We start from the raw sequence: 27,099 nt of genomic DNA, 5'->3' as shown, positions 1-27,099 counted from the left end.
AACATTATTTTTGGTGCATTTTTATTTTTTTGTGATATGTAAGATTTTTGAAAAAAATCACACATAGCGCGTTAAGGACAAATTTGGTCCTATTTGAACCCATTCAAATATCCATTTTTGAACCCACTGTCATAATATCATAAAATCATAATTTCTATTCAAATACCCTGTCATTACCAAGCCTTGGGGTAAAATATTTACTTTTTACTGTTTTCCACCAGTTGGTACCATTTGTCATATAATTGACATACTGCAAACATCTGTAGTACTGCAAACATTTTCCTGATTTCTACTAGGTGATTATAACCTGTGCCTGTCTCACTACACATCAAGATTTGCTATAGAAAGAAAGCAAAACTACAAGATCACCATGAACATGAATTTTTATTTTTTCTATAAACAATTTAATTCTATAAATATAAAATTAGTGAGGCCAGCAGGGGGTGCTCTCCTTGTGCTCTGTGTGGGTCCTAACATAGTGGGACACTATACTGTCAAAGAGCACTGTCCTTCGGATGAGACGTTAAACCGAGGTCCTGACTCTCTGTGGTCACAAAAAATCCCAGGATGTCTTTCGGAGTAGGGGTGTAACCCCGGCATCCTGGCCAAATTTGCAGTATGGCTGCCGTCGCATCATCCAGGTGGAGCTGCACATTGGTGGTGGTTGAGGAGATTCCCCCATCTATGTAAAGCGCTTTGAGTGCCGAGAAAAGCTCTATATAAAATGTAATGAATTATTATTATTATTATTATTATTAAAACATATCAAAACTTCAAAACAAAATCATTCTTCAGCTCATTTGCAGGAGCTGCAGAATTGCAATGCATGCTCCTTACAGATGTAAATGCCACATTTTGAGGAGGTGGTGGAGATTTTTCTTTTTTTGTTAGGGCAGAAACTGCACCCCCTCCTCCTCTTGTCATGGGTGTCTGCAGACCCACTTTCCTCTGAATTTTCTGCTCAGTTTGTAATTGCCGCACCAAAGATGTGCACAGCTTTATAACTTTTGCATCAACCGCACTTGTATGATTTCTCAACTAGTCTAATCCAAAACAAAGGCAGACTTTGTTTTGGATTCCTCGCAGCTACATCTTTGTGTTGCCGCAAGATGAAAGGTGTTATTATTGTCTAAGGACTGACTGCATGGCTGTGTTTGTGCCTCTACGTATGTGAGAAATTATCAATTAATTTTGAAACATAGACTGCTAAAAAAAAACGAAGCTGTGTCAAAGGTTCATCTCTGTGCGTAAAATACGCATGAATCAAACCGAAAGAAAACAATGCAGTGAGAAGCGCTTTCTCTTGCTAAATGCACACACACACACACACACACACACGCTCACACACACGCCTACACACACATCATACACCACACACACACACACACAGAGAGAGAGAGAGAGAGAGAGAGAGAGAGAGAGAGAGAGAGTAGACAGAAAGGGTAAAATATGACCTTCAGGATATTGTGATTTGTCACTCGCCTATTATATTTAGGCCCTACACACACACACACTTTTTTCAACGCAGACACACATTGCTCTCAGACATCCACACATACTCAGAAACAATTTCAGATCATTGAGCCATTAAAATGCTTCATAACAGTCAATAGTGCCCCTAGTGGAAACCAGGAAAATAACATGCATTTCCACCCATAGGGAATACCTATGTAGTGACGTCATCTGGTGGAATACACTATATAATGCAAATATAATGCTTTTGCTTCAAAATGAAAGGATGTTTCAACATAAATCATGATTCGTGTATTAATGATGGCCCCGGCTTTAAACGACGTTTTAATGGGTTTCAATGGGACATTTTTGTCCATTATGGTGCTGAGTGTTACTATTTGTTCTACACAGAGTGTGTTATACATATTTTGCAAAATGGGATAATTTTTTTTACATTTATCTAAAAAGTCACAATTTTGCCAAATTACATACCATTTGCATTAAAACAGCCAAAATGGTCAAAGAAATTAAACTGCAAAAGACCAAAAATGTCCCTAATGCAGCACAAGGGTTAATAACTACAATGTTTGATTTGGACACCTGAGGGCAGTAGTGGGCACAGGTAAAGGTACATATAGGTAGGAAGTAGGAGGTGGCCTGTAGCACCTGGGTGATGGGCATATGGTTTTTTACCAGCGCGAGAGATGTTGTATTGTTTGCTCAGTTGAAGAAATAAACCAGCCACAAACCCTGAATCCAGCCTGGAATGTGATTTTATTTTCTTGCCTGCGTACATCACCTGCCCAGGGTGTTAGAAGTTGTCGTTTTTTATGGTTTGATTTAAGTTTCTTTTGTTTTGTTGCTAAACGGCCACTACAGTCATAATTTATATTTGTGAGGAGCAGTCAGATGCAGTCATGCTTTATTAGCTGGTTGTCCTGCATCCGCAATTAACAAGCTACAGTTAGTGCAAAATGCAGCTGGTAGAGTTATTACTAGGTCAAGAAAATATGATCATATAACACCAATTTTATCATCTCTACACTGGTTACCTATCAAGTTCCGTATCAATTACAAAGTACTACTACTGACCTATAAAGCCCTAAATGGTTTAGCTCCTGTGTATTTAATGGACCTTCTATCGCCCTACAATCCATCGCGTTCTTTAAGATCACTAAATTCGAGGCTTCTGGTCATTCCTAGGATATCTAAGTCCACTAAAGGAGGGAGGGCGTTCTCACATTTAGCTCCTAAACTCTGAAATAGCCTTCCTGATATTGTTCGAGGCTCAGACTCGCTCTCCCAGTTCAAAACTAGATTAAAGACGCATCTCTTCAGCCAAGCATTCACATAATGCTTACCTTTTATACCACTGTTGAATCAGATCGAATGCATTAATATTATGAACAGCAGCTACGCTAATTATTTCCCATCTGCTTTTCTGTTGTTAGCATCCCGAGGTAAATAGCGTTGGTCAGCTCCAGTTTGTATCCAGCCTCTCACGGAGACTTCAGATGCCCCAATACCTGCGATGAGACGCCTAAACGCCTGTGAAGAGACGACTAAACGCCGGCGATATGTTATGCCCTAAAATGAATACATGATTAACAAACTGTGTCTTTCTATGTACATTTCTGAAATGCACTTTCTGTAAAGCCGCTTTGAAACAATATGTATTGTGAAAAGCGCTATACAAATAAATTTGAATTGAATTGAATTCTTTTAAATGATGGTGATCCATCCGTTGCGTCATCTTCCATTGCCATGATCCCCAGCTCTGGTGTGATGTCAAATGATGATGCAGATCAAGCCTCTGGTTCTCAGCTAAATGAGGGAAGTTCTAGGAATCTAATAGACAACAACAGGTAAAAATCCAAAACATCTTTGACTTTGGTATACTTTTTCAGTTATACTTTATAGAAGTGTTCTCTATAATATGTTGTTGATGCTGTGTAGAAAAAAAAAGTGTTGTGCTAAGGCTCAGACTTATTGTTCAAGGGAGTGGCAATACGCAGCACTCTTCGAAAGTGATAGTGACAGCGAATTTCTACAATTCTCAAATGAAATAGAGGACATTAAGTTCACTTCTTCGGAAGAAAGGTAAGAATCACTTTTTTCTAACAGTTCAGTAGTGGCACTTTGCGTTATTTCTGTCATTCCAAACCATGCACGTAGTAGCCTATGCTTGCTTTTATGTTAAATTAACAGTGGTTTGTGAATGTTTTTGCTTTTAATAACAAATAATTTATCACCATAATCACAGGTGTTTTATTTACCTTACTTGTGAGCATCACCAAGTAACAGCAGGCTACAGCATACATGACCCTATTCTCTCAGAAAACAACAAGCCAATCAGAAAAGAGGCTCATGAATATTAAGTAGACAGGAGATGGTTTTTGGTACTTATACCATAAATATATATTTGCGGTATAAGTACCAAAAACCATCTCCTAAGGACATCAAAACCTAAAATAAAACTTCAGAAAGGTGTACAATAAGGGACCTTTAAATCAATTAAAATGAATAGTACATCATTTTAATAAAATAATTACATTATTCTGTTACTCTACTGTTTTACTTGTTTTTCCTGAATAATGATGTGTTCATACTGTATTGCTTCTTACATTTCTCAACAGACACATTACAGGGATCATAGATAAGCAGAGGGAATTGATGAGAGCAGAGCTTCCTATTTTAATATTAGTAGAAGACACATGTGGGAAAGTGCAAGACTCACCATGGCCATGAAGTCATTCTGCCCATCGAAGAGGATCGATGTAAAACTTATGGATGACCTGGTGCAAGTGAGGGAGCAATAGATTCTTGTGGACCGAGGGGGGAGTTCCTCACTCTGCTTATGGAGAACCTTAAGCAGGGGGCATTATTTGTTGGTCCTGATGAAGCCAAATTCCTGAATTTCAACAGTAGATGTAAATAAGCAGTGGATAACTGAATAAACATGCACTGACACATTCCAATATATTTTATTAAGTCTTGAAATTGGTTTAAAATCAATGATAATCAGTATTCAATAATCTTAAATAATTGTTTTTCAGCAATGCAGAATGATGATTACTTCTTTGCTGGTGTTGCCATTGCCCTCTCTGTTGTGCATGGGGGACCAGGACCACAGTTTATTTCACCAAGCCTCTTCAGAGCACTGACAACTAACCCTGAGGGCACAGTCATTGCTATTGAAGAGGTTACAGATCCGATGCTTTGCATCAACTTGCAAAGAGTAAGTTTTTAGTTCAAAATAGTATTAATCCTTTAAATATTCTCTTAATAATCTGTTGCTTCCTTGTTATAGTTGGCTTCCGGGGATTATGATGCCTTCACAAATATAGAGTCCATCATAGTTATGGCTGGGACTTTTGCAGTTATCAAGGACCATCAAACAGCCAGGAAGGTTGCCCTAGACACTGCACACTGGTACTGTCTTGGTCGCAACCAGTCTGCATTTGAAAGGTGTGCATTCCTGGACAGTATTCATATTGTCGATTATATTTTACAATGCATTTGATAATTTGTAATGTATGTTAGTGTATATTTAATTAATTACATAACTGCATATTTAAAATTAGGTGCCATCACTTGACTATGGCTTGTACTCAAGTTTGATTATAACTCGTCAGATTCAAAGAAGGTTTGAAAACCCTGGGGGTTCTGGAGGCAATGCAGGAAAATCCAACTTCCTTTTCCGCAGTTATGTGCCATCAACCTCAACAGTTCACTTACTGCAGCTTCTCTTCATTGATGGAGCCTGAACTGAATCTGCCAGGTTCTTCCAAAAGGAACACAGAAAACCTTGTTCTATCTTTCTGGAGAACCCTGTTGATTGAAATTGAAGGTAAAGTCATTTTTGAGTCCTAAGAGATGTCCTTTAAAATGCTTATTAGTTTAATGAAAAATGCTGAAATTTCACAGACACGTTCTGGGGACCATAGATTTTTAACATAAAAATGTTATCCACTGATTATTCTACAGATGAACCCAGTGAGCTGCAGGACAGCGACATCTTTTTTACAACTGGTTTAAAAACCATGCCACCTCTGGGATTGAGACCCCACCCCAGCATTCACTTCCTCCACACAGTTGAAGAGAATGAGATGCTGTCACTATTGCCAAAAGCAAATATATGTGCCAACAGCATTTCTCTTCCAACTGTGAATCAAAATTACATTGACTTCAAAAAGAACATGATATATGCAATTCAAAATTGCCAAGGCTTTGGGTTTTCATAGTTTTTTTTTTATTAAGGTGTAAAATTTACAACAATATCTGGTTTAGTCAGAATGGAGCACGTAAACAGAAACAGAGCACGTAAAATAACATACACAACTTTAGAGAGAAGAAAGTAAATTAAAGTTAATAAAAAGAAAAACAACAACAAAGGATAAAGAAAAGTAATAAAACAACATTTAAGGGGCTTCAGTTCATTTTAAGCCATCAATAAAATTAATAAGTTTTGTTTTTGCTGTTTTCTTCTTCATGAACAACAGGGACTTGTATTACAATGCAAATTCTCTCTTGAAGACAGAAAAAATAGGCTGTGTTTTTATACATTTACATTTGTGGATGAAAATTTTACCTGAGATAATTAAAGTGTTTGAAATCAGTTAATAGTTCTTGTCCTTCATTAAAATTCCAAATGTGATGTTATCTTAAAAAGTTTGTGTTCACGGTTATGATGGTTTGTCAAATAAACTGCGCAATGGTTTGTCAAATAAAACTTTTTTGTTGTTATAAAACTATAACAAGGTACATTTTATTTGTACATGCCATACACACTAGACTAGGAAACATGCTTTAAATACAGGATGAAATAATCTCAAAACTAATCATATTTCTTAAACATAAAATGCCTAACTGTTCAGTTTATGGGAGAAAGGCTCATTGGGTTACTGTAAAAAATACATTCCAGTTGTTAAAGATCCGATGTGTCGTACGCGGCACGTCGCATATTATTGCGCAAAGTACCATATGATTCATGCGCCCGTGCGCAAAGACAGCAATGAAAGAGTTTAAGAGTGAAAGAAGGTAACGTGTAAAATGGCAAATAGAACTAGAAAAAAACACTTCTTACTTTGAAGAAGTTATTGAATAGTGTACTCACCGTGACAGTGCGAGTCGGAAGATGACATTTCTGATAAAGAGAGCGATGTTTCATCCATTGACTTGGTAGCAGAGGATATGTTTTTGGATGGTGGAGACGTCACCCTCGACAAGTAAGTTTTATTATATTATACAACATATTTGACTGTATTTACTGAGTTATGTGTTTGTTTTGAGGTGTACTTGTCAGCTTATGTCGAGTTTGTGTTTGTTTTGACGTGTAGCCTACCTTCTAACTTCTGTTGAGTGCACTCGTGCGGTTTTCTTGGGTCCCTTTTCAGTGTGTTCAAAGAGACCAAAAGCATGCATATACTCCAAATGGTTCAAGAACAGCATGCGATTTAGTTTGGGTAGGCCTTTTTTAGGCGTTTTAGGATAATATTGCAGGATTTATAAAAGGTAAATACAAGTACAATTCCATAATTATATTTAAGACATTCTGTAATTGCAAACTGAAATAAAATCAATTACAAAAAGATAGTGATAAATGCCGTGGTTGCCATCATCTGTAAGTGGGTTACATGCAGCATGTAAACGGATAACATTGTCAGCATTTAGATTCCCCCTTCCATGTGAAGCGCTTTGAGTGCCTAGAAAAGCGCTATATAAATGTAATGAATTATTATTATTATGTTAGGTTACTTTCTGGAACTATAATTTGCTCATTATCTTCCCGAACTACAGGGCCATCATAGTCAATACTAAAGTCATCAGTTTTTTTCCTGTGTGAGAAGCTCCAGATTTGGCTGCAACAACATACCCGTATACCACATAGCCAGGGGTGTCATGGATTGGCCTGAACTTAAAGTATGGTGGTTCCACTGTTGGCAAAATTCTCTCGCTGACCGCTGTATCCTCCTAAGGTACACAAAATGCAAATCCCATAAATGGACTTCACTTGTGGAGTCCAAGATTTCAGAGTGCTCCATGTACTGGAAAAGTTGCTTGTAGAAGTCTGACACCACCCTATTTACATCACCCCAAAGGCGTTCAATTCTCTGATTATGAACACTTCGGCCCACTATAAAACTCCCTTTTTCACTACCTCGATTATCTATCATGTACCTGACAACTTCAATGTTCTCACCACCTCTGTCTCCCCTGACTCTGTAAGGCAAACCAAATCTTGCAACACCCTGCTGAAAAAAGGTTATTACTGTAGATGCTCTGTTGTTTGTACAGCACTGTAGCAATAATCAGATAGTCAAGTCTGCCATTTTCCTAAACTGCTGGTTTTGCATTCTTGTAATTCAGAGACTGTGACAGAGTAGGGGTCCTGTGACTGTTGATTAGATTACTGAGTCACCCACAAAGCTTCTCTCTTTCCATGAACTACCACACGAAGCGAATGGTGCTTGGACTTAATTGAATTACCGATACTGATGTGCCACGAGGCGTTTTTCTCTGATAAGTAAACAAAGAACTACTATTGCACATGTGAGTCATCGACCAGTAAGCTGAAGATCCCGTGGGGATACCTCATACACACACAGAGCTGAGGATTGTCTAATTAGACAACTGGCCATTGTAACAGATGTTAAACTCATCAAATTCGGAAGAGCTCACACGGGACTGGTCCCGAGTTCACCCCCGCCACCACCGTTCAATGAACTCTCAATACACTTACACACACAAAGAGACAATCATTCACGACCACGTGTGGTTAAAAGTAACGTTTCAAATGTATAAAATGTTGTCTGGTTGTGTTTCATGATTCCCTTGTGACAAAACTGGTATTACTGTAAGCTTTTATGATATGTAATCAATTTGATATGCGTCTAATCACGAAAAATCATGTATCTTAATCTTACTAACGTACAACTCTATCGTGCGCGATATCGTTGTGATCAGAAAATTGCATTGATATCAAATTCCTGACCCAAAGTGCAACATGAGGCATACTTTTATTAATCCTAGTTTAGAAGTGTATTGTTACTAAATTTTTATCTGCTAGGCACATGACCCGGAAGGCGTGTACTTCGCGAACCACAAGGTTTGCCGACACGCCTTCTCCCAAACGATTGGATCAGACACGTAAGAAAGGTGTGTCTCGAGCTCCTTCAAAACACCCCGCCACATTCTCTTCTGCGCAGTTTTCTCAGCCAGAGAGAGATTCCAAATTTCCTGCGAACTCCCGTCGGAGTTCTGCTTATTCTTCGTCGTCGTTTTCCTACTTTGTTTTAATCTAAGTTTTCTTTTATTTGAGCTACCTCAGTTTGATAGTTTTCCTTCGTTCAGTGTATTCGCGAACGAAACGAGTTTAAGATTTATCGTTTCTCGTACGGGCCGCAGCTGAAGCAATCGCAACATCTACCTCCGACCGGAAGAACCCTCGGACATCGAGCTCACGCTTCTTTTCAAACCAGCCGCACAAGACAGGGCCATTAAAGCAAGTAACGTACAAATCTCAATTAAGTGCTGCCTTAGGTTGTTCAGATTAATTTAGAAACCTTTGGGGTCTCGTGTTGAACTATTGTGAACTGTTTTGAACTGTTCTCTCTCTCACTCTCTCACACTCTAACTTTCTCTCTCCAAATACGTCGTATTGCAATCTTTTGTTAACTGTTTGTTTTGATATGCATATTTACTCCTGCGTGATTAAAGTAGTTTGTGTAATCATTAGTTGTGTTATTAAATTCATAACCTTTTGAATTGAATCTGTCTCATTGTCCCATACTTTGAAGCCTCTGTAGATGTCAAAGATCTAAAAGTTGCCAAGCTCTACCCTGTTTGACTTAGAATATCGAAAGTGCCGTACACGAGAAAATATTTCCTTGTGGCCACAGGAAAGTATTCACTCTGTTTACAGGCAGGTAATATTGTGATATAAGGAAGTTTTCGGCTCCAGTCCGCTGGACGGACAGCTTGACGGATAACTAAATTGGAAACACATGTAAATTTACCCTGATAATTAATCTGATGTTACCGACCTTGATATTAATAATTACTACGAGCAATCGTGTTAATTTTTTCATATATTGTGAGGTTTAGTCTATTCCCTATTTGGGATAATTTAATTTATGTATGCGATTACATATTCATTATCTAATGAATAATATTCCCCATTTGAGTTAATAATTTCCCCAAAGCAAAACTCATTGTTGCTACAGCACTCAAGGTAAATAACAGTCCGGCTATAACCATCAATGCACCCATGGAACACAAATCTCCATGCAATTAATTTGTGGTTCGAATCAATGTGCCTACAAAAAATTAAAAAAAAGTTTTGTAAAAATTGATGTGTATTTTGTCTGCATAATATGAGTGATACATACCAATACCATTGAAATGGATACCATAGATGATTTGGTCCTCTAACATTGTATACTCTCCTCCTAATTGCATGTCTTGTACGGATCATGGTTCCAACAGGGTCAACTACTGCCAGTCGCTCCCGGACAAGCCTTCTTTGAATAGAGAGTCCTCTACTTCTCAGACTTCCTACAATGCAATTGAACAATGTCAGCATCATCAGTATAAGCACACATGACATCAAAATGACACATGATGAGATATCATTAACATGTATATGCAGCCTACTTGCCGAGGACAAGTGTGACTCCAGCATTATGTGTTTGACTGATAATCGAACGAATCAGTGCATCGAGGTCAATGTCTGAAATAGTGCTAAAATTAGTCTCAACGCCATACTGAAGACGTCGTCGTAGAAATAGCTGTCCATGACATTCCTGTCTCTCTCAGCTGGGTCAACTGCTCTCTGGTCAGATCATACCTTTGTAAGGATATATATAAAATTGCAAACTTTTATTATTTAATTGTATTATTGAATGCACTCAGGAATTGCTGACAAGTGCTAATCATTGGTGCAATTGTGAATTTAGTTGAACACCTTTGTTCAGAATTTAAGAGTTTCTTTTAAGGAAACTTGTAGGGAGGTGGGTGCCATTTTTGTTTGAAACTGCCTTTCTCCTGGTTGTGTGTAGTCAGGGAGATAGGGAAGTTCATTTGTCATTTATTTTCTTTTTGTTTTATGTATAGGTAAATTATGGTTAAAGCTAAGTTAGACACCTTTTTGTTTATTTTGTTGGCCTTTGTCCCCCTCCTGAAGCTTATGTTTCCTTTTATATTTTTCTTTTGATTCAATAAAACACCAATTTAAGCTTATTCGTTCTGGATGTGTGCTACTGGGGCTGGAGACAAAAAAATTCCTGTGCTCTCTCTCTCCAAAATGTGTTACTGTTTTGCCTATTACCCCAAGACTAAAAGAGGGCTACACTTATTTATAGCCACCCACAACCTAACCACAAGGTCTACTCTTCAGCATTTGTTCGACAAAACAAACTCAAATACACTCACCTAAAGGATTATTAGGAACACCATACTAATACTGTGTTTGACACCCTTTCGCCTTCAGTACTGCCTTAATTCTACGTGGCATTGATTCAACAAGGTGCTGAAAGCATTCTTTAGAAAAGTTGGCCCATATTGATAGTAGAGATGTTCCGATACCCTTTTTCCCTTCCCGATACCTGGACTCAGGGTATCGGCCGATACCGAGTACTGATCCGATACCTGGGTGTGTACAGCTGCAATTCATACTAGTCAAGTCAAGTCATCTTCATTTGTATAGCGCTTTTAACAATGGATTGTTTCAAAGCAGCTTTACAGAGATAAACATATAATTTAAGGTAACAGAGATTGTTTTGGTTTTATAGCGGTTCTTGAATAATGTTATTTCTAGCTAAAGTTAATTTTGATTGATTCACCTCCGTTGAAATGATCAGACTTTAAACGCGAACCTGTGATTAACGCTGACGGCGTTCACATGCACATTCAGAATTGATTCTATAGTTATGTCCTTTTGAAAATATGTGCGCAGGTTTGTAATTCCATACAACCCATGCCTAAACAAACTACTTGTCTTGCCTATAAATTTTGATACAGAATTTTGTTTTATTTTATCACTTCGGGGTACGCAAACCGAAATTCACAACGCTTTATCTGTAGGGAGAGGATAGTTGACACTTCAGCACTGCATTGTCATCGGGTCCAGGCGAATCTCCTTCGTCAGATCTGGATATGGCCTGGATCCGGCAGGCTGCGGGAAAACCTGCTAAATAGGAAAAGGATCTACCGCCAGCAGTCGATTTTGATATTCTAGGTATTATCAACTGGCTGGAATTTTGAGATCGCAATAAACGTGAAGGACTATAATGCGTTAAGAGCTCGCTCAAGTACTGCGGAGCTAAACCATTTAGTGCTTTGTAAGTAATCAACAATATTTTAAAATGTATACGATGTTTAATAGGCAGCCAATGCAGTGTTGACAGAACCGGGCTAATATTGTCATATTTCCTGGTTCTGGTAAGAACTCGAGCTGCTGCGTTTTGGACCAGCTGTAGTTTGTTTATTAAGCGTGCAGGGCAACCACCCAGTAGAGCATTACAATAATCTAGCCTTGAGGTCATGAACGCATGAACTAATTGTTCCGCATTTCCCAATGAGAGCATATGGCGTATTTAAGATATATTTTTAAGATGGAAAAATGCAGTTTTACAGATACTAGACACGCGGCTTTCAAAAGAAAGGTTGGTATCAAAGAGCACACCCAGGTTCCTAGACGAAGACTTAACAGAGCAGCCATCAAGTGTTAGACAGTATTCTAGGTTATTACATGTGCAAGTTTTTTGTCCAATAATTAGAATCTCTGTCTTTTCAGAATTTAGTAGTAGGAAATTACTAGTCATCCAATTTTTTATATCAGCTATGCATTCCGTTAATTTTGTGAATTGGTAAGTTTCATTAGGTTTTGAAGAAATATACAGCTGAGTATCATCGGCATAACAGTGAAAGCTAACTCCATGTTTCCTAATGATATCTCCTAAGGGTAGCATGTACAGAGTGAACAGCAACGGTCCTAGTACTGAGCCTTGTGGTACGCCATACTGAACTTGTGATCGATAGGACATCTCTTCATTTACTGCTACAAACTGATAACGGTCAGGGCCCGGTTCCCCAAAACTTTCTTATCGCTAAGTAGTTCTTAACCTATACCTTAACCTCTCTCTTAACCTTATGGCACGATTCCCGACACGTTCGTACGCTAAGTATATCTTCTGTAAGTCACACTTTCGTAAGGTTGGTCTGGACCATTCGTAAGCTCTCTCTTAGCGTTGTTTGAGCTCAAGACGCTAGTCGCCGCCACTGTGCAGCAGTCTTTAGAAATCAGCGCAGCGCAGTAAAAGTCAAACTATGGTATGTTGACGATGTTGTGTCTCAACAATGATTTTATATTTTATGGACATTTTAAGACTAATAATAAAATAGGTTCGCAATGGCAGGCCTATTTATGAAGTTGACTTTATTTGGTATCAGAACTAATATGGTGGTAATTAGCCGAGGCTATTTCGTAATGTCATTAAAGAGTTTAAATTGGCAATCACTTTTGATAGTAATTAAAATCTGGCAAACAATTTGGCTCTAAATGGCTAAGATCTATAAATGGGTAAGCATGGTGGTGTCTAGTAACTGACCAACTATGTCACATTTTTTCAAAACTCTACACACAATTCCCAAAACTTCACACACAAAATGCAAAATGCCTCACATCTCCTTCAAAAATGTCATAAACACATGTAAGAATGAAACATTTGCATCAAATGACAAACATTTATTTCATAATAGTGCATTTTTGGATATACCTTGTAAACATTGTTTTTCTAAATCTAAAGCTCTTTGGTCATTCTTACACTTATATCTACATTTCAATACAATGTTCTACAGTGAAAGTAATCTTCTGAGAGGGGTAACAAGTACACTGTAATCACCAATGCAATGTAGAAACAGAAGATATTTATTAGGCCAAACATTACTGTTGTATACAGTAGCATACAACAAAACCATAAACATATGTAAACCAAAAGTATATTCTTTAGAATACAGTAAAGAACACAATTGAGTGTGGGGGGTCTCTGTGTTGGCATCCATTGTTCAAACAGGTAATCTGACCTTTGACCTATTATAGGCTTATACTACAGTAAAGCAGTGATTGGTTAGTGATCAGTAAAGCAATTAGTGTTTGCACATATGAGGAGTGTGTGTGTGACCTGGTGAATAAGTGTACCATTTCGATTGGTTAGAGAATTGTATGTAGTGTTTTGAAAAAGTGTTTTATGCAATTGAAAACTGAGTCAAAGGCTGAGAAATAGCTTATGGTTTTGGAGATTTGGTGTGTAGGTTTGCTCTTTGAGTGAGAGGTTTCAGGCCCGGAGTGGGACTCATTTTCAGCCCTGAAGTTTCATGCCTTAGACCGGCCCACTTTAGTTCCCGACTGTCTATATTAAAATAATGTAATGAAAACCTCAGTATATAAGTCTGCAATTGTGCACTCTTCTGTACAGCCTTGTAATTCATTGTATTTTTCAAAAATATAATTTTCTATTCAGTGCAAAAGCCGTACACAGGGTTTTATAAATACAGAGGTCCCAAAAGTGATCTTGCTCGGGGGCATATTATTTTTCCACTGTCATTGTCAAAGAACTTAGGCTATGTATATCTGTGTTAAATGGGAATCCACTGCAATAAAGTTATTCTCATTCTGGGCACAGTATTGCTTTACCTGCTCTCCTCTCTCATCTCCATCTCCTTCTCTCGTTCTTCTTCTCTCAGTCTCTTTATCTTTACCTGTAAATATCCCCTTCCCGAAGCTGAGCTTTGATTGATACAGTCTTTGCAAACTGATTATTTATGTCGGTCGTTTAAAACTTCTATCGTAAAACAGCTGTTTAGTTTTGCCACTTGCATCTTATCTCGTGAAGCGTCGCGTTGGGATTCGCGCGCGGCTCGCGCTTCTGTGAACATAAATCCTGCTTTGATCGGTCACCTCAAACATTTTGACATATCACAATTTGATATTTTAATTAATATATTTTACTGATAACTTAAACTATGTTAAAATAAATATTACTGGAATAATTTGAGGAATGTTTCATTTGCATATAACGTGTTGTCTTTCTTAACGCCGTAATACACCTTCGCGCGAAGTGGAAAATCGATTCCTGAGCAATCGATGCCAGCTGATTCAGGACATTCACGTGGGACAGCGCCTTTGTAACGTCGAACGTAAGACGCAGCGTGTTAAGAAGCTTCCTAAGGGACACTTCGGGGAACACACTTAGGAACTTAAACAACTTTGGTAAGATATATCTTTTGAGTCTTCTTAGCGCGCTAAGAGTGAGCGTTATCGGGGAACTGGGCCCAAACACTTTGCATGAAATGTATAGCTAATAATAATATTCTGTTAAATTTCTCAACCTTTATTTAGGAAGAAGCAGATTTGGCTGACATTCTGAGATCATTCCAGAAAGACCACCTTGACCATCAAAATTGTGCCATTGTTGTTGCAAGACGGTCAAAAATTCTTCCCAGTGCCTGTCAAGCTCTGTCAAAGTCCTAGTTTGCTTGGAACAGAACTCACGAATTGAGTTTGTTGGAGAGTCTGCTGAAGATCATGGTGGGCCACAAAGAGAGTTCTTTAGGTTGGTATAAACACTTGTACTGCTAGACTGGGGGTACAAATGTTGGATCTTGAAAAACTGAGGGTGTATTCACACCTGCCTTGTTTGGTTCGATTGAATCGAACTCTAGTTCGTTTCCCCCCTTGGTGCGGACCTTTTGAGCAGGTGTGAATACAGCAATCGAACTCGGGGGCAGACCAAACAACCGAACCGAGACCCAGCTGAAGAGGTGGTCTCGGTACGGTTCCAAACGAACTCTGGTACGGTTCGTTTACGGTGTGAACATGAACCGGCCCAATTGCAAGAAAGCACTGCGCCTTTGAGTGAACAGGCTTCCGTAGTCGGAGATTTTGGCATAATGGTTTGTGTTATTGTTGTTCAAGTGCGAAAGAGAATTCCATTCCGGCGCGCTGTCTGGCCACACGATACTGTTGCGCGTCTTTCTGCGCGTCGTGTGTGCGTCATTGGAATGGAATGAATTAATGAGTGTGTGCATCAGGACATTCACATACAGAGCGTTCTCTTTAGTCTAATCGCGCATAGATGCAAAAAAAGCTTTAGCAGTTCATATAATGTAACGATAGTTACAATACAAGGATGACGCTGCGTTAAACTGGACAAACTTAATCGCAAGCGTTAACATTGACAGCACTTGTTAGCAGTATATACAATAAGAATCTCATTATTTGAATGTGTGAACATAGCCCCTCTCTTTCAAAACTTTATACTTTATCCGTCTTCTGCGCAGTTTCTTCATATTGCGTTTGTACAGAATAACACAAAATTAGTAAAATAACCAATATTGCAGTACGAAATATCTCCATGCTGAGCCTTTTTTGCACTTCCTGATTTCCCTACTTGAGAATCCCTGTCCAATGAATGGACGACCTTAGCACACGTGTGGTTTTGTTTACAAAATTTGGTTCACTTGCAAAAAGAGCAGTGTGAAAGCGAACCATACCAAAAAAAAAAAAAAAAAATTATTTGGTCCGGACCAAAGCAAGTGAACTATCGGACTTTCCTGGTGTGAATAATCTTTGAAACAAAATATTAAGGGCTAAACTCATGGGTACAAGTCAGACTTGATATTGTGAGGTATGATACTAGGGATAATCAGCTTGGGGGGAAGTTTTCTGTTCTGAAAGTTACAGTACATTTTAATAGTACAATTAACTTATATCTCAAAGATCCAGAAATATTGAATTCCCTTTCTAATATTCAGAAATGCTCAAACTAAAAGAAATGTACTTATTCTGTGTGCTACAGTTCATCCACAAAATATTTTTCTTTGTTTATACATTTAAACTAATTCTACCTTTATTTGAAGTAATAAACTGAAACAACTAGTAATAGACTACTTTGAGTTGAAAATGTATATAATGTTACAACCAATATAATTTTCCTTCCATCAGGCTCTTAATGATCGAGGCACAGTCAGCACTTGGAATTTTTGAAGGAAAGCAAGGCCAGGTTTTTTTTTTGCCTACAACCAGTCAGCCTTAGAACAGAACCGGTTTTACACGTGTGGGAAACTCATTGCTTGGTCACTGATTCATGGAGGCCCAGGCATTAAAGCCCTTCATCCGGCTTTGTATTTGTTGATGTGTGGACAGGAAGGGCAGTTGGATAGGTTTGATTTTCATGACTTGCCAGATGATGAAGTGCAGTTAAAGTTGCAACAGGTAGCCTATTATCACCTATATGTTTATCCTGATGAAAAATTAAATGGTAATCTAATATTGTCTAAAACTGGTCTTTTTAGATCAAGCAGTGCAAAAGTGTGGGAGACCTAATTTCACTGAAGGCCTCTCTTGGAGACTGGATTGCAGAATGTGGTGTACCCTCGATCTACAATGCTGGCCTTCCTGAAATGCCCAGAGTTTACAGCCTGGTCATTAAACACTTTATTTATCTTAGGTAAAAGAAGCCAACATATCTTAAGTCAATATCAAACTGCAATTTAGTAATCAAACCTAAAACAATTTTATAACAGTGCAGTTAAACGTAAATAAACATTGTTATCTGTTTGTTACCCCAGGCCTGCTAGCATGGTTTCACAGTTTAAGGCAGGAATGAATTCATGTGGATCAATTTGGCAGACAGTGGAAAACAACTGGATGGCATTCAAGCCTCTGTTCACTAACACTCAGAAGCCACTGACGAGAAGTGAGTTCAAAGACCTTTAGGCCGCTGTACGTGAGCTGTATCGTTCAGTTTCGTTCCGACGAACGGGCCACTACATTTTCTTTTGCTCAATATGCTCAACGTTAATAAAAGGTATCCAAGCAAAAAGTTCTCCACGCATTATCCTGCAGTTAATGAGAAAAGTGTAATTTATTGGCGCACTATATTGACTGCGTATTGAGACATATAAAACTGTTTAGCTAGATTTTCAACCAATCAGCATCGAAAATGTAAGTAGGTCACAGCCAAAATCAAGTTAATATCACTACGCACATGTAAACATGGAGGAGGACGTAAGCAGCGCATCTTCATCTGATAACGGGGATTAAGCTCAATTAACACCCGTAAAGTGTATTCGATCATGTCGGAAAAGATGCTGGGAAAAGTCCGCAGCCCTTTACTGAAGTTCGATGGGAACAAATCAAGCAATGTGCGAAGGAATGGCTCAAAACGTCGGACACTACGGAGCTAGCTATTGATCCCATACTGCAGGTAAGTTACTTTCATAACATATCAATATTTGTTCATTATTTTTGGGTGATGCTAATTTACAAACTTCCCGATCAGAATCCCGATAAAAACATCGACATGATGAGAGACGTTGTCCTCCGTTGTTTGATCTGTTATCTGGGTGAAAAAGAGGATGACCTCATCCAAGAGTATGGTGTTTTGAGAAATGTATTTGTACATTGTTTTTATTTATAAAAATAGAAATGCAACTTAAACAATAATCTTTTTTTCTAATTAAATTATATAAAGCTAATGTGAAAATATTTAACACAAAATAGATTTTTCGCAGCCACTATATGAAAAAAGGTAACACTTTATTTTGATGGTCCACTTTAGACATTCTACTGACTATAAGTAACTGCAACTACATGTTAACTTACTCTATTAACCCTAACCTAGCAGTCTACTAATACTCTGAGTTAGTTGACATGTAGTTACTATACAGTTAGTAGAATGTCAATAGTGGACCATCGAAATTTAATTCCCCCCCCTACAATAGTGTCACCAAATGTAATTTTAAATTTATTGTATTTTTTCTTCCTTAATACACCCTCTGTCATTGGTGAAACTGTACTTATGTTATTGTGACAGTCTTTGTGGTCCACTGAAACATAATATTTTTATGCTTCAGTGATTACAAAGAAAATAAACTATAATGGTTTACTTGTAGTTGTCTTAGCATTTTAAGCTGTTATAAGAAATTTTTACAACCGTACACAAATCAAGTTTATAATCAGGGGTGCACATAACTGGTACGCAGGTACGCATGCGCGACATAAATCAGAAATGCGTAATGCCACTTGTGTTATTACGCGCCTTTGCGTACTTAAAGGGTAACTGTCGCCAAAATGCAACCTAGGGTCTTTTTGTTAATCTACCCGAGGCAAACTTTCATTTAAAAGCATAATTAGAATGGAAACGCCACTTTTAAGTTTGACCGTATTTTCGTTTTCGGTCAAATTGCCTTTTGAATGGGAGAGCTAGGGGCACGTATATGATAGCATCAAAATCGCTATTTTTAAAACACTAAGAAGGCTCGACACAACATGAAACTTTGCTGGAAGTATCACCAGGGGCTCTACACATGAATTCGAGCATTGAGAACATTGTTTGTGTACACAGTTTTCTAAAAAGAAAGATAGTGAACAACTCACTGTAGCTGTGTCCGCCGGAACAGTAACACCCGCATTTTGTCAGTCAAAAATAGTCGATCTCCGAATGCGAACTGAACTGACTCTGAATTTTAGTATTGTTTCTTATATGAGGATCCTTTTTCAAATACAAGGTCAATATTGTTTTTCACTTACGACAAAACAACAAATTATCCGTGAATTTATATGGAACTAAGCTTTAGGAGCTTTCCATCTTTACTCTCCTCCCTGTTAAGTTGCATTCGGAGATCGACTATTTTTGACTGACAAAATACCGGCTGACACAGCTATAGTGAGTTGTTCAAAATCCTCACCATGAAGTCTAATGAACTACACAATCAAATTGCACTTCAAATTAAATTTTTCCAAAGATGTTTTCTGTCATTTTAGGTCGTTTTTTTCACGCTAATGTAAATTTAAGTGTTCGTTTTTTAAAATAAGTTCGGTCTTTAGTTAGTTATTTGATGCTATAAAAACGGGAATGTGATGTCATGATTGACAGCTGTGATTGACAGCTTCTACACTGAGGAGGACTGCACTTATTAAGACCACGCTACATATGGGGTGAGTACCAAACACCATCTCCTGGTACTCACCTGAGTAACTCACTGAAAAAGTTATGTGCACCCCTGTTTATAATTATGGACAGACTTATAATGAGACAGACGAGATAAAAATACTTCTTTAATGTTTGTTTTACAGTGTGACAATGGAGATATCCTGCAGCACATAATGAAAATTGCCATCTCCAAGAGGGATTCTCAGGAGGATTTCAGCATCATCTTGGAGGGGATGCAAGTCATGGCTGGCTTGGAAAATCTGGCAAGAGCCTGTGCTGTTCTTCTTGGACTCACGTATGCACTAAACCTCACCTACCCGAAAGATCTGAGGCACACTTTTGAGGCCTTTCAGAAGCTCTTCTTGGAACTGGATGTTTGCAAGTTTTCCCCGAAATTACTAACACTTAAAAACAAACACATGACTTAGATTGAGACAATGCATTATGACCAAGTTCTGGTGAAAAAAAAACTGCATTGATTGATGAACGTTTAATATTGTTCTACATACAAGCTTTCAGCAAGTACAAATTATTTGATATGTTTTGCTACAAGTTATTCACAAGTTTTAGTCAAGAATGTGACTTTTCCAACAGAAATTTGTATGCACATGTTTTTGTGTAACAAATGATCTTTCTCAATGACATGGAAAATGTTAGCATTTTTTTGCTTTTATTTTTCATATCTTAAAACTGCTGTCTTACATTTTATATAGATTTGTTTTATTTGTGCAAAAAATACAGAATAAAAGCATGTTTGATAACAAAAAGTGCATTATGTATTCATTATTATCTTAACCTGAAAAAGGCAGTAAATGTTATAATTAAGTAAATTTCATTAATACAAACGAGTAAATTCTGCTTGATTTATTTGTGAGACAACTTAAATTAAAAAAGCACATTCCACTAATAATATTAAATTCATCATGTGCCATAGACTAATTTAGGAAATTTTACTTAATTTATTTGGGTAGATTTCACACACACAAAAAAAAACCTTAATCTACTCAAATATAATACGTGTAATATTGTTACCATATTTTTTTTAAGTAGATAGCATGTCATATTTTTTACAGTGTACATGCAGTGCAGTTACTGCTCGTGTATGTGAATTGACAATTCACCATTAAATGTGTTCTTTTGAAAAGTTTTTTTTTTATATATATTATATTTTGGCTGAATTCTATTTGTTATTCAGATTTTACCTCAAATATTACCTTTGAATTGGAACAACATAATGAGAAGTAATTGGGATGTTAATGCTACAGTAGAAGTTTTCTTGATAATCTTATCATGTTTACTATGCCTAGATAGCAACTTCAGGTATATCACACATTTCAAACTGGTTTATGTTGTACCTCAAGTGGTAATTCAGCATTTTTGGTTTTATATGATAAACAGGTTTGAAAGTGCAAAATTCCCTGTTTTCCCTTTTTTTCAAAATGGGAACCTTTAGCATCATTTTTCTCAAAAACTGCAAGGTTGTGTGCGGAGAACTTTTTCCTAAGGAATCTCTATATATTTCTGATGTTAAATATAAAAAAATTGGGTAGTGCCCCACATGGTGGAACGAAACCCTATTTCTAGGCCTCTTTTAGGCTACCGACAGCGGCCTACTTCTTGTTGTGAATTGGAGTGATGAAGGCAGCAACCACAGACAGATTGAAGAGGACACAATCTTTGCTTGGGAATGTTTACTCAACAGCATTCAGCGTAGGTTGTAATATAATTAATGTATTTTCATTTATAATGTTGGTTTAAGAGCTTGGTTATTTCAATTGGGCCTGGATACATAAACAGGATTCAGATCAGGGGTGGGGAACGTTGATCCTGGATGGTTATTGTCCTGCAGAGTTTAGCTCCCTGCCTGCCTGTAACTTTAGCAATCCTGAAGACCTTGATTAGCTTCGGGTTGGAGCTAAACTCTGCAGGACAATGGCCCTCCAGGATCAACGTTCCCCACCCCTGGTTTTAAGATAAAGCCAGGATTAGGCCTTTGTTCCTTTAGGGCATTTAAGTAGATTTAATAAATGTACTTTAGAAAAAAAAAATACTGTTGTGCATCTTCAGACAAAACAATGACACTGACATATTTTAAGAGATGTAAGTTTGAGTTGCTTTCAATTAAAACAGCTCAAACATTTAGTCCAGGACTAGGCTTAAACCTTGTCTATGAAACCGGGAATTGATGTTTTATAATGTGATTAACAGAAAAAGAGACCTCTCTGATGTTTGAGGATCTTCTGACATTCATGACCGGTGCTGATGCTGTCCCTCCTCTTGGCTTTCCCAAAAAAGCTGAAATTGACTTTTACACTCAAGAAGATGGATGCCAGAGATTGCCTTATGCATCAACTTGCTCAATGGTGCTTTTCCTTCCAAGAGGGGTACTTGATGAATCAGAGTTATAAAACCTGCTGATAGATGCTCACTTGGGTTTGGAAAAAATTAGATCTGGTATAATATTCTGAATCTTGCTCTTGATCATGCTGCCATGGTTTTCCAAATGTTCAATATATTAGAGTAATAGTTGACCGCAAAATGAAAAGTATCCCATAATTTATTCACCCTCAAGTCATCCTAGTTGTATATGACTTTCTTCTTTCAGTCGAACACAATTCTATTAATATTAAATCAAATTCTTAATAAAAATAAGAAAGTACTATACAACTAGGATGACTTGAGGGTGAGAAAATTATGGGATAATTTTCATTCTGGGGTTAACTATTCTTTACAAATATAGACATATTTGTCCAAAGGCTATAGTTCACCTCTAACGAAAATTGACATTTTTCAATTCAGTTTTAACTTTAAAAATGAGTTGTAGTGACTGTTCTGATAAAAAAAAAAAGACTACATTTGCCTGAAAGTACAAAAACATTTCAATAGTTTATTGTTACACAATTTACAGAGGACATACTGAGAACACAACTGTATTTGTCTATAATACTTGGACTAAATTGACTGTTTTATGGATTCAGAATCGTGCAGCTCTACTAAGTACTTGAAGTAAAGAGTTTATAATCATAAATATTTCTCATCACTTGACAGGTGGAGATGCAGCTCCAATTTCTCTCCCAGATGTTTTAATTTTTACCACAGGGTTGGAGAGGGTTCCTGCAATGGGATTTCAACCCCAGCCAGAGCTGTCCTTTCTCAAAGAAGATAATGACCAACTGGCAATGTACCCCACTGCAAATACCTGTTTGTTAATTTTACGAATTCCTGTTAAAAACACATATAGTGTTTCATGTTCTTGTTCCATGTCTGTCCTGTTATAGTCATGTGATCCTGCCATGTGTTCCCCATGTGAATGTGTCATGTTGTCATTGGTTGATTGTCTTGATTATGTTTACAGGTGTCCCTTGTCTAGTCATTAGTCTTGTGTATTTAAGCCCTCATGTTTGCCATGTGTCTTTAAGTATTTTTATCCACTGTTTGTAAGTCTATGTTCACATTTTTGTTTTGAGAGTCATGCCACACCATGTCTTTTTTATTTTTGTTCTTGTTCAAATGTTTTATGTTAAATGATCTTGTTTTATGTTTGAATAAATACTGCACTTGGGTTCTTCAAACTTGCCTTCAGTGGATATTACTTACATTTGTTCCTTTCTATTAGTGATGGGAAGTTCGGATCATTTTACTGACTCTCTTGTTCAATCTCGTTCATCAAAATGAACGAATCTTTTTTCGAGTCGTTTCATTCATTAAGTGGCTTTAAATGTTATACATTTAACAGGCAAATTCCCCGAACACATCCACCTATGCAATATTGATCATATCGTCGCTGCCCGATGAAACTCACGTATGTCCAAAACGGTTACTTTTCAGGAAGTGAAAAAAACACGTAATTTAAAAAGCAGTTGAACGTAGCGTTGTCATACTTGGTACGACAACTTTAAATGTAACCATATTCTTGCCAGTGTAATGATATAATCCACATTTGACCAAAATTGAGTCTAAATGGACATACGTGCATATTTTACAGTAACGGTGGTCGATACGCGTTTTTCCGATCATTAATTAGAATGACCCAGTCGCGTTTCATATTGACAGATGAATAGGCTACCGATACCGATACTTTTTCATTTTAAAAGCATGCATTTGAACTTGTATGCACTTTCCTGTGCTAGAGCAGTGTGTCATGATTTATGAGGTGAATGCATCATTAATATGCTAAATCTGAACACGTTTTCATGACTACTAGGCCTAAATATTTTTATTTGTGCTCTCAACTCCCCTTTAATTAGTCAGTGACTTTTACAAAACTACCCTAATTATAGTAATAGCCTACTAGTACTAGCCTACTGTTCAAAAGTTTGGGGTCTGTAAGATTTTTATTTCTCTTAGTAAAAACTGTAATATTACAATGTAACAATTTAACATAGGCTATCTGTTTTCTATGCCATAGTAAACTGTAATTTATTTATGTGATCAAAGCTGAATTTTCGGCATCATTACTCCAGTCATGATGATAATTCATTTTAATATGCTGATTTGCTGCTCAGGAAACATTTCTTATTATTATCAATGTTGAAAACAGTTTCATATTTAGTTGGAAACCATGATACATTTTATGCAGAATTATTTGATGAACAAAGTTGAAAGAACAGCATTTATATGAAGTAGATTTTTTTTTACAATGTAAAACCCTTGACTGTCACTTTTGATCAATTTAATGCATCGATCCTTGTTGAATAAAAATATTAATTTCATAAAAAAGATCTTACTGACGTCAACATTTTAAACCGTTATGTACAGTTTTGGTTTGTTTATTGCGAAATAACTCCAGATTGTTTCTCTGTCATCTAAGCAAGGCCCCAAACGCACTGGGCCTGTGAGCTCAGCGAAGCACCAGCAGCGAACGCTCTCTGTGATTGATTGGTTTCGTCTTGTATACAGATGACTAGGAGAAAAGGTTCTATCCTACACAATAACCCGCTAACATTCGCTTATTTTTCCACTTAGAAGCTTATTTTACGCACTGAATTGCGTGCTAAATTAATAAAAAATTACTGGTAAAAAAAAAAAAACACATTTGGATCGATATTTTTATGTGAGGATCGATCCTTTTCGATACCACGTCAGTATCGAAGTATCGATACTTCAGGATCGATCCGCCCATCAAGAACAGGCGGAGCACTGCTACTTGGGCGCAGAGATCAGCTATCAAGCAACACCTGAAATAAAGCTTGCAAATTTGTTGATGAAAACGTTGATTAAAATGAAGATACAATTTATACAAAACGAAATTTTCAAGCAAAAATAATATTCGAAGATCGCTGGGTATTATTTGATTATTAGCATGTGAGCAAAGCGGAGCGGTGTGACGCTTATAAGTTAAAAAACTTAAACATACGTTAACATTTCATATTTATGTTTAAATAATACAATGTTATTTTTTTTTTATTTCATCTATGTTGATTATATGAAAACGGAACCGCATGAGATGAGTAAGAGGATCATAAGATGACCAATTAGGCCTATATCGGAAAACATTTGGAATGGGTCAGATTTTGATCTACTAAGTTTTGTTTTGTAGAAAGCCTTTCTTTAAATTTTATTTCGTTTTGTATAAATTGTATCTTCATTTTAATCAATGTTTCATCAACAAATTTGCCTGGATTAATAAATAAGCACTTCATTTGAAGTGTGAATTTCTCTCTGTAGGCGCGTTCACTACTGCGAAGATGGCGAATCTGTATCGTCAACTTTATCAACAATTCAAATGTTTCATAATCATTACTTTCGCCGGTTCTTTGTGGCAAGCTTTATTTCAGGTGTTGCGTGATATCTCTGTGCCCAAGTAGCAGTGCTTCGAAACCATGTTCGAAACTTCACGAGACCGGCGAGATGCATCCACAGGGTGGGAGATACGCGGCGTGATTGACAGCTTTGACACCAAATGGATATACGTGAAAATCAGATGACATGATTTCACAACTTTTCATTGGTCATTTAGATAATGTGAAGCATGCTGTATACGGAAATGAACCTGGACATTATATCCGTCAAAAAATCTCAAAATCGGCAAAATGGACATAGGCGGTTTTCATCGGACAGCGACGATATTCTGAATTAAGAAATCATTATTATGCAGTCAAAAATAATTTACAGGGAACATAAATAATTACTTTACTATTCGAGTCTTTCGTTCATTTGTCACGTGACAGATGCAAAGAACGGATCGTTCATGAAAGACCCATCACTACTTTCTATATTCAATTGTTTAAACTGAACTGTTCACTATTTCACACAATAGGCTGAAATAGTTTATATTGTTACAGTTTTATTAACTTTAACACATGAAAGAATTTTCTTTTAAATGTTGCAGATATCAAGAAAACTTCATGTAAAATGAAATATATAAACTAAATTGATTGGATAATAACTAGGATTCTGAAGGAGACATATTATGAATTTTCAAGGAAAACCGAAATGCATTAGACATAAAGCAAAACTTAGTAAGGGGAGTGATAGAAATGGGTAAAGAGAGAGGTACTATACATAAAATACAATATAAATATAGTACAAAGAACAATAAAAGCTTATTGCAGGGAAACCTAATGCCCTCTTTCAAGAGGTCCACTTCAAGGTTGTCTCTTGGTCCTGACAAGGGATCAACAAGTTGCTGAAGTTCAGCCAAGCGGTCATTTTCCAGGGCATATTTAGTCAAGGGGACCTCAACGCTGTCTGGCCAGTTAAAAGCTGGTACCTGAGGTGAGTTGGGCACTTCTACATCCAGTTGAGCTGGCTGCTCATCAGCACCAAACACTCCCTGAATCTCAGTCAGATTTTGAGCCTGTAGGCGAAGACAGCCACGCACAAAGATCTGATATGGCGACATGTACCTTGCTGTTCTCAGGAGGTGATGGTTCCACTGATTAACAAAAAGATGTAAGTCCCGGTTTATTCGAGGAAGGTAGATGTAATGGAGTGCCCAAAGATGCCCCTCATTGTTGCAGTCTACCACTCCATCATCTTCTAAAAGGGTGAAAAGCGAATGCTACACATTAACAACACCTCTCCAAACATCTCCCCACAGTCTCTCAATCCGTTGATTATGGGTGCTCCTTCCTCTCAAAGCCCTCCCCCTGTCAGAACCTCGAAAAACTTCCACGAAAAGACAAACGGCATTGTTCTCTCCTCCTTGTTCACAGCGGACTCTTGATGGCACACCACACTGGTCAACAGCTTCAACAAACTTCTCCATCACAGTGCTGCTTCGGTTGTTGTTTGATGCTTGCAAAAATGTAACCAGTCTGCTAAAGCCATCAATAGCCCCGTGAATAACAATTCTCCACGGGAAAATAAAATGCAATATTAATACACTTGTTGAAAAATGATTGTCTTGACCTGAAGTATTTGTGGAATATATGGCATTATATATATATATATATATATATATATATATATATATATATATATATATAAATATAAAAGTAATTATTCAAAACTAAATTCCACCTAATGAGCTTGTGGCTGCCATCCAGATGCCATAAATAATTTAGCCCTGCAACTTGGTATGTCCGCCTGCGTAGTCTGGAAGACATGGCTCTGCGTGCAGCCCCTTCTGGGTTGGTCCGGAGCATACTTTGACGAACACGCCTCCGTTGCACCAGTATACCCTCTCCAAGAAGTCTTGCTCTTACAG

The 27,099-nt window shown here is 37.4% G+C and overlaps 1 protein-coding gene and 2 long non-coding RNA genes across 3 annotated transcripts; 2 read left to right on the top strand and 1 right to left on the bottom strand.

The window, feature by feature from the left end:
- Positions 1 to 4,035: 4,035 nt before the first annotated feature.
- On the top strand, positions 4,036 to 6,684 carry LOC130097709 (G2/M phase-specific E3 ubiquitin-protein ligase-like). The gene is made up of 6 exons (XM_056264650.1): positions 4,036 to 4,382; positions 4,509 to 4,690; positions 4,763 to 4,920; positions 5,088 to 5,302; positions 5,440 to 5,618; positions 6,577 to 6,684. Exons 1-6 carry the CDS (start codon positions 4,310 to 4,312, stop codon positions 6,682 to 6,684), a joined length of 915 nt encoding a protein of 304 aa, XP_056120625.1. The 5' UTR covers positions 4,036 to 4,309.
- A 2,981-nt stretch (positions 6,685 to 9,665) lies between these two features.
- On the bottom strand, positions 9,666 to 10,231 carry LOC130097752 (uncharacterized). The gene is made up of 3 exons (XR_008808341.1): positions 10,108 to 10,231; positions 9,864 to 10,004; positions 9,666 to 9,770 (listed from the first exon to the last, which is right to left on the bottom strand). It is a non-coding gene; the product is annotated as an uncharacterized LOC130097752 (long non-coding RNA).
- Positions 10,232 to 14,857: 4,626 nt separating this feature from the next.
- On the top strand, positions 14,858 to 17,221 carry LOC130097751 (uncharacterized). Its single transcript, XR_008808340.1, has 4 exons — positions 14,858 to 15,065; positions 16,457 to 16,726; positions 16,807 to 16,961; positions 17,083 to 17,221. It is a non-coding gene; the product is annotated as an uncharacterized LOC130097751 (long non-coding RNA).
- Positions 17,222 to 27,099: the final 9,878 nt, after the last annotated feature.

The sequence above is a fragment of the Rhinichthys klamathensis genome, unplaced genomic scaffold (assembly GCF_029890125.1).
Source record: "Rhinichthys klamathensis goyatoka isolate OS25496 unplaced genomic scaffold, OSU_Roscu_1.1 h1tg000223l_1, whole genome shotgun sequence".
Lineage (NCBI taxonomy): Eukaryota > Metazoa > Chordata > Actinopteri > Cypriniformes > Leuciscidae > Rhinichthys > Rhinichthys klamathensis.
The sequence above is the reverse complement of the archived record's forward strand: the minus strand, read 5'-3'. Positions and strand labels throughout refer to the sequence as shown.